Source organism: Amphiprion ocellaris, chromosome 8 (genome assembly GCF_022539595.1).
Source record: "Amphiprion ocellaris isolate individual 3 ecotype Okinawa chromosome 8, ASM2253959v1, whole genome shotgun sequence".
In the NCBI taxonomy this organism is placed as follows: domain Eukaryota; kingdom Metazoa; phylum Chordata; class Actinopteri; family Pomacentridae; genus Amphiprion; species Amphiprion ocellaris.
In genome coordinates, this window is record NC_072773.1 from 11,246,598 (window position 1) to 11,257,288 (window position 10,691).

General features: G+C 37.9%; 1 protein-coding gene across 3 annotated transcripts in view; it reads left to right on the forward strand.

Annotated features, from left to right (window-relative positions):
- Positions 1 to 9,569, forward strand: part of gnb1a (guanine nucleotide binding protein (G protein), beta polypeptide 1a) — a 32,975-nt gene extending 23,406 nt beyond the window's left edge. For all 3 annotated transcript variants that reach the window (XM_023264499.3, XM_035945581.2, XM_035945582.2), the window contains exons 5-11: positions 1,616 to 1,679; positions 2,555 to 2,717; positions 4,011 to 4,077; positions 4,460 to 4,661; positions 5,155 to 5,371; positions 6,964 to 7,079; positions 7,428 to 9,569. In XM_023264499.3, coding sequence (XP_023120267.1) covers positions 1,616 to 1,679; positions 2,555 to 2,717; positions 4,011 to 4,077; positions 4,460 to 4,661; positions 5,155 to 5,371; positions 6,964 to 7,070 — 820 coding nt within the window. In that variant the 3' untranslated portion in view covers positions 7,071 to 7,079; positions 7,428 to 9,569. The remainder of the gene's footprint in view (positions 1 to 1,615; positions 1,680 to 2,554; positions 2,718 to 4,010; positions 4,078 to 4,459; positions 4,662 to 5,154; positions 5,372 to 6,963; positions 7,080 to 7,427) is intronic.
- The last annotated feature ends 1,122 nt before the right edge of the window (positions 9,570 to 10,691 follow it).

A 10,691-nucleotide genomic window follows, 5' to 3' on the forward strand; every position in this document is an offset into this window, starting at 1 on the left:
GGTGTATAGTTACTGCTGATCATCCTAGTGTAGCATCTCAGCTGTTGACCGCTCTTACGTCATCACCTCTCTAATATGACATTAAGCAGGTTTGGGTTCAACTGCTTAGCACAGAAAATTAATAACTCGCCAAATCACTGTTCAGATTATTATAGTAGTCCTAATTTATTAAGGAAAGAGCTAATTCTTGATTTTATTTTTTATAATGTACATGAGTTTTTTATTTATAGGGAAAAATCTTTTTGTTTTCTTTGTTTTTCCAAAACTTTGTTACAATAACACTTTATATTGGCTTCAATTCAGTGAGTCATAACTCATGTCCCACATGAAAAGATTTCTTCACAGTCACCACATGATTCAGAAGTTGTTTGCCTTTTGTTGTTATTGTTGTTCTGTGATACTCCTAGTAAAAGAGTACTCTTGTTACAGTTTCCAAATCAGTCGTGGTTACTTTAGGAATTTCTGGCTTTCGATTCATCATATATAACTTTTGCATTGCACCAGAAGTACCATGTTTGACGGACAAAAACTTTACTTACGGTTAAAGACTGACATTTGGGGAAAAACATTTGGCTGTCTTTTATTGGTACACACCAAGCTCGGAATTTTCATTTTCCCCATAACCTTCAAAATTGTATTCCACAAAGGCCTAATTCATTGAATGATTGTGCAATTTATGTAAATGAGGTGTGGGTATCCAAGCAGATTTGTGTGGAAGCTAAGTAAATTTGTATAGTAGACATTAAAGTAAAGTGTGACTTCATATTACGCTTCTCTGTCTTGTTATGCTACTATTTATTACAGCTTAAAAAGAAACACACTGCTTTCTGCACTTGGCTGTCACTTGATAGCCTCCAAGTTACATAAACAAATCTGATCAGTAATGTGAAACACAATTTGATTGTGAATTCAAAATTGGACTTTTGTACAGTTTTGAAAATTTTCAGTGGAGGATGGAGAATAAATACAAGAAATATAGTTTGATCTGTTCATCTTGCAAAACATTAATGCTCTGTTTTGACTAGAGGGTGAGCACCTCAAAGTATTGCGTCGTAGTCCCAGGTGACACACTTGCTCTCACAGTTCACAGGAACTTGATGTAGAGTCTGATCTGAAGTTAATACATCTCTGTGCTTCTGACATTATCTCAGACGCCAAAGTTTTTTGTTGCATTTAATGTGTTAATTTTATGGCCAGAAAGCTGATGAGGAGTTTTCTCTCATCCCTGGCTTATTATCTACTGGCACACACACACGTGAGCACATTTCCGTCAGAACAGTAGTTAAGATTTGCATAGTCCCAGCAGTCCTTGGTGTGTTCACTGCTCTTCCTGTTCCTCGGTGCATTGGGACCATTACTGTGGTTACACTTGTTCAATTCACCCAGATAGCAGTAGTCACAGATGTACCTTGGAGCTGTCTATAGAATGCAGCAACAGAAGATTTAAGTAGAGTATGCACAACATAACTGTGTACGTCTTTGTTGATTATCACAACAACCAACCCCAGCTTTATTTCTCTGCAGTTTCAAACTGACATACAACACTTTCTTTGTTTGTAGACACTAATCATTTTCTGTAGCATAATTTAGGTAATCTTGTCTTTCTTCTCATCAGGCTTTTGGTCAGTGCTTCCCAGGATGGCAAACTCATTATTTGGGACAGCTACACCACAAACAAGGTAAATGCATCATCATGTTCAAATAACTGAAACTATTGCAATTGTCTGTAATTTTGGTGCTTTCTTTTATCTTTGGATGTAAAAAAATATTGCGTGCAGTTGGTTATCATATGCGTTGCTTGTATGTGTCCTGAGTTTGGAACAGCATTCCTGGCGTTCAGCTGCTTGAATGTACAAACACAAACCTTATGAATTCTCCTGTCTGTTTTTCCTTAGTGAGCAGTAAGTAAGCTGCACTGATACACCAGTGGAAGAATAAACGAAAGCATTTACACCAAGACAGGGTCAAATAAAGTGAAAAGATGACATCTTAAAGTATCACTTGGTTGGTTAGCTTGCCCAGGGGCTTTTTTCTAGAACCAAAAAACCTAAAGCAAAATTTATGTCAACTGATGAAATTAAAATGATTTTACAGTCAGTCTTAAAATGAGGGCAGGAGATATCAGATGTGTCTTTGTACCACTTGAAAAATATGAAGCACACTAGAGATATACAACTCAGTTGAGACTAAAGTAATGGGTTTAGGTTGCCTAAACATGAAAAAATGTGTAGAGTTAACCAACTTTCCAAATGGCATTGTTTGATAAGTGGTTCTCCAGTGAATCATTGTCTTTACCTCCTTATCAAAACTTGAATCAGCGGTGATCATTACCCCCGGATTTCCAGCAGCTAGTTTCATGTAGATTGAGAAAGAGTTCATTATAATGCATTTTACAAGTGTTTGACAGAGCCAAGTACAGTTATTTATAGTGGATATTGTGCCCTTGAAAGGTTAAGTTAATATTGCAGACAGACTTTGTCACAAACCCTCCCCTCGCTCTCTTCCATCTGTCACTGTATGCTATCTAATATTAAATCTTCCTCCTCTCTTCCAGGTCCATGCTATCCCGTTGCGCTCCTCCTGGGTGATGACGTGCGCCTATGCCCCTTCTGGGAACTACGTTGCCTGTGGTGGCCTGGACAACATCTGCTCCATCTACAACCTGAAGACCCGTGAAGGAAATGTGCGTGTCAGCCGTGAGCTGGCTGGACACACAGGTAGGTTTGACATTTCCAATAGCGTGCACCTATTTACACATCAGTGAAAGGAATTTTTTTTTTTTTGAAGGTCATAGAAAGGTATAAGGAGTATAATGACATTGGTAGAAAGTTCACTTAGCACTCTGTACAATGTAACTTGACCTGTGGTCAGCTACGAAACAACATGTAGCACTGTCAGGTTTGAGCGTCACAAGCTGGAGAAGAGGACGCTCAACAACCACAAAACAGCAACAACAACTTTGACCATTCCTGCATTAAGATTGGTCACTGCTGATATTAACTTCTAATACTATGCATTAAAGATTTTTTGATTTTAATGGATTTGTGTTAAATGTGCTGTATGACACATTGGACATATTAGCTTCACCTAATAGCAGTAAGAAATAACTGGATTATGTGAAACATCAATACACAGTTGGCAAGTTTATGTTCCCCCAACTACTGTGAATTGCTTTTGACCAAAAAAATGTCCAAAGTATAACAGTGGTATAAAATATCACTGTGATAATAGTGTCATTACAGAGCACCAACTGCTGCATTTTTTTAGACTGTTTGCATTTTACATTGAAGTTACAATTTCTATCTTCCTTTGTATCTAGAGGAGATCATATCCATCATAATTAATTTTGAAAATTGTCTTAATTGAGCTTGCATCAGGTAATGAGCATGGAACACTAAGAGGTATATTTTACACATCATCCTACAGACAGTCAAACAGAAGTTATTTATCTGCTTTTTTATTTTATTTTTTTTATTGACACACGATATATGGCTGTGTTAACTGAACCACAGAGTGGTTTAAAAAAAATAATTTTTATGCAAAAGATGCCAGCCACATACTGTCTTTCTATATCTCTTTCTATTGAAAACAGAAGGTGGTCGAGCAATGTATGAGCTAAAACTAATGAAAGTGTTGAGCTCTTGGGCAAGGAGCATTCATCTGATCAGTGTCACATGATGCAGGAAGTGTGTCAGCATTTTAGTTCCAGTTCCCTTGCTATAGGGAGGGGTATGTACACACTGCCGGCTAGTAAAGGATGAATTATGGAAGCAAGTCATAAAGCAGGAGATGCCTTACAGCTTTTTTCCTCAGTTTGGTAGTGAATTAGTCAGTTCATCTCCCTCACATCTAGCTCACCTGGGATTCTTTGAGCATGTAAAGATTATTTGGAATTAGATTTTTTCCCTGTGTGCAGAGAGTAAGGAGAAGACACCTGCACCAGTTTGTTATTATAGAAAGGGGAGTCACGTTAAACACATTGTTCAATCCGTGTGTTTCATTCCTTTCAGGATACCTGTCCTGCTGTCGCTTCCTGGATGACAACCAAATTGTCACCAGCTCTGGAGACACCACCTGGTGAGTTGTGAAATTGCAACCAATACAATCCAATACAACTCCACCACAAATTAGAACCTTAAAAATTACTTTTTAATGGTGTTTCATCAAAGTTTAAATACTCAGAAGCCTAAAATATTGCATTAGCCACAGGGTTAGCATATTTATTAGCATTATACTGCAAGGTGTTCCTGCTAGTTACCCGATTTTTACTGTTTCCAACAATATTTATGAAAACACTAAGGCAATGCCTGTTTCTCAGGTCACCTATTTAATTCCCCAGTCACCACATGGGGATAAAGTTCTACCCTACTGAAGTATTTCAAAGTGTTCTACATGTTTTTTTTTTTCTTGTTGTGTGTACCAGCAGTAAAATAACAATGTTTTCTCTTCTTTCTTGCAGTGCTCTGTGGGACATTGAGACTGGTCAGCAGACAACTACATTTGCTGGCCACACTGGTGATGTCATGAGTCTCTCTCTGGCGCCCGACACCCGGCTGTTTGTGTCTGGAGCCTGTGATGCCTCAGCCAAGCTCTGGGACATCCGAGAAGGAATGTGCCGACAGACCTTCACTGGCCACGAGTCAGACATCAACGCCATCTGTGTACGGACACACACAGACATACCCTGACTTACTACTAGCATGCCAATCTTAATAGGGCCTCAACTTATCTTGGATATACATTTCACTAGCACATTGCAAGTCAAGATTCAGATCTTCTGCCCTGTAGATGGTGACATTGCGGTGACGCTACATTTGAATGTTTATTTTCATTCAAAGTTTTGTTTATGGTGTTTCTCACATAACTAAGATGCATTTGAATGGAATTATTACAATTCTCTTTTAAAAGAAACACAATGAGTTTGCATATTAGATAATTGTAACTAAATTACTTTTCGCAGACTTTGCTTTTACAGAGATGACAGTTGTACAGAGTAGGGGCTACTGTTTAACCTTGACAAGTTCAGTGCAGTTCCAATTTTAGCTCATTGAATACGTTGCCACATCTGCATAATTTCTTGTTATCAACCTTAGGTAGCAGATGTATAAACAGAATTATGAACTCCCTAAAATTCTACCTTGACCCTTTTTGCAGTTCTTCCCTAATGGCAACGCCTTTGCCACGGGCTCAGACGACGCTACCTGCCGGCTGTTTGACCTGCGTGCTGACCAGGAGCTGATGGTTTACTCACATGATAATATCATCTGCGGTATCACCTCCGTTGCATTCTCCAAGAGTGGCCGCCTACTGCTGGCTGGCTATGATGATTTCAACTGCAATGTCTGGGACACTTTGAAGGCCGACCGTGCAGGTATGCTACCCCACAAAGGTGAATTTGCAACTACTTGAGCAAAAATCCACACTAAAGCACAAACGATATGTTACATACCAAAAATAAATTGTTAATGCATTGGCTTATATTAGATATTGTGCATACAAACTGGGCAAATATGCTCCAAGAATGTGAGAGAAGCAGACAAATGATGTCTCATAAAGTTTCAAATATTGGGTGACCATGTCCACCACTCTCACACCACATCACCAGAACTCCTCTTGAAGGAGCTTTTTACTGTATTCAGACTGTCAAAACAGCACAGTGTAATATACTAAGGTACACATCAACCTTTTCTCCCAGCCTCATTACAGATCTCAACAATGTCCTAGGATTTTTTTGTTAGACAGGTTGAAAACTACTATCTGATGAAAGTGGGGTGTGTTGAGAAAAACTGTGTGTACCAAAATGTTGTTCACCGCTGTTGATCACAGAAGAGCTCATTGCATTTCCCATCGCAGGTTGATAGGCACAAGAGCATTTTGTTGCAGAAATTAGCTTTACTGCAGAGTGAGGTAAGGTTTGTATTAAAACGTACAAATTAGTTCAACATGAAGTCATCATGAAAGACCACATCAGGATTATGGTTAGATAAATACTGAAACATGAACAAGGTTTGAGTTTTGGAATGGGAGAATGGATTAAACCTGTCCAACCTTTTTTTTTTTTTTTTTTAACAGATTGTGAATCTTATAAACAGTGGAATTTGGGAGTTGTTTTGTTTTTAGGGTTAAAATAAATATTGAGAAATACTCATTGAGACCTGGGGATACATTATTACTTTTATAGGCTAAACTTTTAAACTGGTAAAATATGTGAGTTTAAGAATATTGCCATTTTTGTAGTTTTTCATTTGTATTTCTATTAATAGTATTTTTATAAAGTGCCCCCACAGGAGACTTTGGGATTCACATTGTTCAATACACATAACCCCACAAACGGCCACTTAGATTGACCCTCACCGAAGAGCCAGACGTTCACTGTGTGCCACTTATGTGGACATAATGCAATGTACAGGTCCTTGTATGATTGTATATATGTAGTACTGTATAAACATTTCTGTCTATATGTAAGTACTTGGTGGACTAGAGCTTCATTCAAATACTCATAAGTGCTTGCAGATAAGATTGCACACATTGTATGAGGCAAAACACAAGAAGATCTTTGTTTTTGTCAGAGAATAAAAGACATTAATATACATCTGGGAGAGCAGCAAGGCGTCACCTGCTCCAGCAGTGTAGGGCCCCTGTGGAGGCATGAATACTTTACAGTTATTGACTGAATAGTGGGAGAGGGATCAGAGCAGGCACACATCTGAGCAGACATTTACAAATAGGCACACACATACACTTATTTGATCCATTGGTGGGTGGACTATTGGTTGTTAGCCTATTGGGTCAGTATCAGTCTTCAATAATGAGGTAAAGCTAAGCTGCTACCTGTGCTGCTCTTTGTAGGTTGAAACCTGTTCCACCATGTTTTATGTCCCCATATGCAAGTCTGCCATAGCATGTGGCATCCGTCAGATAGGGCAGGTTGTTGCTGTGTCTCAGTCTCTGCTGTCTCTGTAGGTGTCCTGGCTGGTCACGATAACCGGGTGAGCTGCTTGGGTGTGACCGATGACGGCATGGCAGTGGCAACAGGGTCCTGGGACAGCTTCCTCAAGATCTGGAACTAGAGTCTGAAGGTAAACGATGATCTGAGAGTGACGTTTTCTGATGTGCAGTAATTGATAGCTGATGAAGTCACTGTTGTGTCAGCATCAGCTACATGGCGCCTTATCTGCAATTTGCATTTACTGCCTTCTCTATTTAAAATAGGATTTTTCATCCAATTTGATGTTTTGTGTTTTAAATTTACTGTGACCTGCATCTGAAAGTTGTTGTCACTTTATGGTGTTATGAAATTACACACTTTAAATCAAAATTGGGCACCAATTTGTGATATAATAATTTCACAGTTGTCTGGCCACTGAGTAATGTTGCTGAATAGTAATTGTCAAATAGTGAGTTTTTCTTCTGATTGTTTCTTCCAGATGGCATCCGGACTCCAAAGTTGAGTGGAAGACCATTCCAACATCACGATGTTCAATTTTATTGCATATCCAATCTTTTCGAAAACACCATGATACTGACTCCAAACACCCCCAAAAAACTATCAAGGGCAAAAATTCTCTCTCTCTTTCTCTCCTTCTCATTTAAAAGAGCACAATTATCTGTCACTCATTCAGCTACAACAACAACAACAAAAAAAGACAAAAAAAGCTTGAGGAATTTAGTGGTTTTAAAGTGGAAAGGAGGGGGAAATTGTGCATTCCTCCCACGACCATGGTCAGGGTTAGTGAAAATACAAAAAACCCACCACCGCTGCTGGTGCCACCAAGCAAATATGGCCTGGGTCCTCATTATGCACAGGTCTGAGTGAAGGTTATTACATGACAGTGATCTAACTCTTAATAGCTTTTTGGCCATGTTTATTTTTCTTTCTTCGTTGTTTTCATTATTATACTTTGTTGAACAGAGGTAGATCAGTGAACTGTCGGTTAATGTTTAAAATGAGGATCAAAGCTTTGTTTTATTTCCTAGTCTTTACACATTTTAGAGAATGTTTTTAAGTTGAAAAAGAAAAGAACCTCCAGATCGCGCCATTTTAAATCCAGCTTTATTCCACTGGAGAACAAAGCGAGAGAATTCAGCTTCAACAGGGAGTCCTCAAGCCACTTCTGGCCCTTCTGTATATTTAGCCCCATGATACTTTTACTGTTTCTTTTTTCCAGTGTAGTCCACAAATCTTTGTTTGCACAAAAATTAAACTTTGCATATATAGAATAATGTCTAAAGAAAAAAGTTAACTAACCAAGCACATGCTGTTTATGATAATGAATGCTCGTTTTTAAAACGAAAAACAACACAAAAAAAAACAAACCATTTTAACCATTCTTACACCTTTTTGTCTGGCAACAATGTAGAATAATTAAATGAAGATTAACCCATTGGATCATAATCCACCCCACCCTTTTTTTTTTTTTTTTTTTTTTTTTAAATTCTTTTTTGTTCGTTTGTTTCTCCTTTAGTTTTCCCTTGTTTCTGTTGCCCGTGGTTGGGACCGGTGATGTGAATTGGTCGGGTAGGGAGTACCTCCACTTTAGCCGGTTGCAATCCGGACATTTCTCTTTTAACAGAGGTGCCCATTCCGTGCTTGGAAATGCAGTTACTACTCTGTGAATGACATGTTGTATAAATCAATGTTTGAAAATAATGATATTGAAACTTTTTAAGTTAAAAACGAAAAAAAAAAGATTTTGGTTGTCTGCCATGGGTGGGTTATCTCTTAGAATCGCATGCTGTAGAATTGCTTAAAAGGTGCATATGGAATTAAGTCCTTTTGATGTTTTTCTTTAAGAAAATAACCTGTTGAATATATCAATACGATGGTATTTATATTTTTCTTTTATCTTGTTTCTTTTTTTTTTTCCTTTTTGTTTTTGGCTACTCCGTGCATACATGATTCAACTAAAATGTCAAAGCTATGCACTTGAGAAGCAAACCCTGCAACATAAATGGTTACTTGGTCCATACTTGGGAGGGATTCCACAAAATTAAGGAGTAACATCAATGTTTAAATTGTACACACATGCATACGTACATTCATTCACCTAAACATACACAATCTCAAATGGAACAAATAAATTTTCATTCCTTCTGTAGCAAATGAAACTCCATTTACAAAGAAAAACATTTTATAACAGGTTTTTTTCTGTCCTTTATTAAAAAATGAAAAAAAAAATCTTGCAGCATCTGAATGGCAGAATTTTCTGTTGTTCCCTTCTCCTTGTAAACAGAGACGCTCTTTCTTTAGCAGTAGTGACATTTTTTCCATTCTGTTTTTTCTCTGCGACATTCTGTACAAAAAAAAAATGTGCTGTAATTGTGCGTTAGGCCTGGAGTTGGCAAAAAATAAAACGAAATAAAAAATATTAAAAATTAATTAAATTCCCTTTCCTTTTCTCTCTTTCTCCATCAAATAACTGTAGAGCTCTGCACCCCCACTGTTCCCTTTTCACCTTTTGTATTTAATTTTAAAGTCAGTCAGTGTACAACCGAAAGCTGGATGCAAGATAGAAACTATATTAAAATGTACTGTTATTTAAGATGTAATAAAAAGCAGTTTGAGATGACTTACTGTGTTGAGTGTGATTCACTTAGAGCGATTCCCACTGAAGCTAGAATGTTGCAGACTGTTTGGTTTCCTTGTAATTATGTTTAAGTCAAATAAACAATTTCTTATCCACTGTTGAATCGGCCTGGCTCCTCTGTACAGTCGTCCACACGTAGTCGCTTTTTATCAATATTTACACGGAGTATGAACTGACATAGTACCATTAATTTGCACTGTTTATTTTGAGAATTGAACATAAAATTGCAAACCCCGAACATTGCCAGTATTTGCTGCATCTTGTCTGAAAACTGACTTGAATGGAAGCAGCATGCATGCTCACACTTGTCCACTTAACTGGGCTGACGATACTTGGATGGCTTGCAAAAAGGGGCATCTCAGTCAGTTGTAGCTCATTCACTAACACCATATTCCCTGCCAGACCACTAATCCCCCCCACAGGTGCAGGTGCAGGTCCCTGCTCCACCCAGGGCTCTACACTTCTATTGGTGCCTATGTTTGGTACTATTCCTTGAGCCTTACTGCCCTCTACTGGATGGAAGTGTGAATTACATAAAGGGAATGTCTTCAGGCAAATTGGATTTTTTATTTTTATGAAAAGGTTGCACATTTTTTTTCTTTTTTAGAGGATCTGTTTTGTTTTAACATGTAGAACCAAATAAACATCATGCAAATAAAACCTTTTTCTAGCAATTAAAAACTCATTTCTTTTAATAACATTTATTCTACAGCATTGGACTGTAGGTCTGTGACACTTGATGCTGAACGGGCAATAGTTCCCTTTAAGGGGCAATTTCAATTTCGCTTGTAGTCATAACTAGCAGAGAATCGCTCTATATTGTTAATTTATGACGTTCTCTTATGGAGCCTGAGCAATTCTGCCATTATATCACATCCAGTCATTCTGCATCAGAGTCTTCATCTGTGCGAAATGCCCCGAGAATGACGAAACACTTTCAACATCATGCATAAAAATGGTCAGAAGGAGCACAATACATTTTCTGACGTTTTGGCTTAACCGTAAAGAACAAGCGCACTAGAAAAACACTTGTATTGATTGTAGAATATAGTCACTCTCAAGTCAAGTCACCGTTATTTATATAGTAAATTTAAAAAATATCTA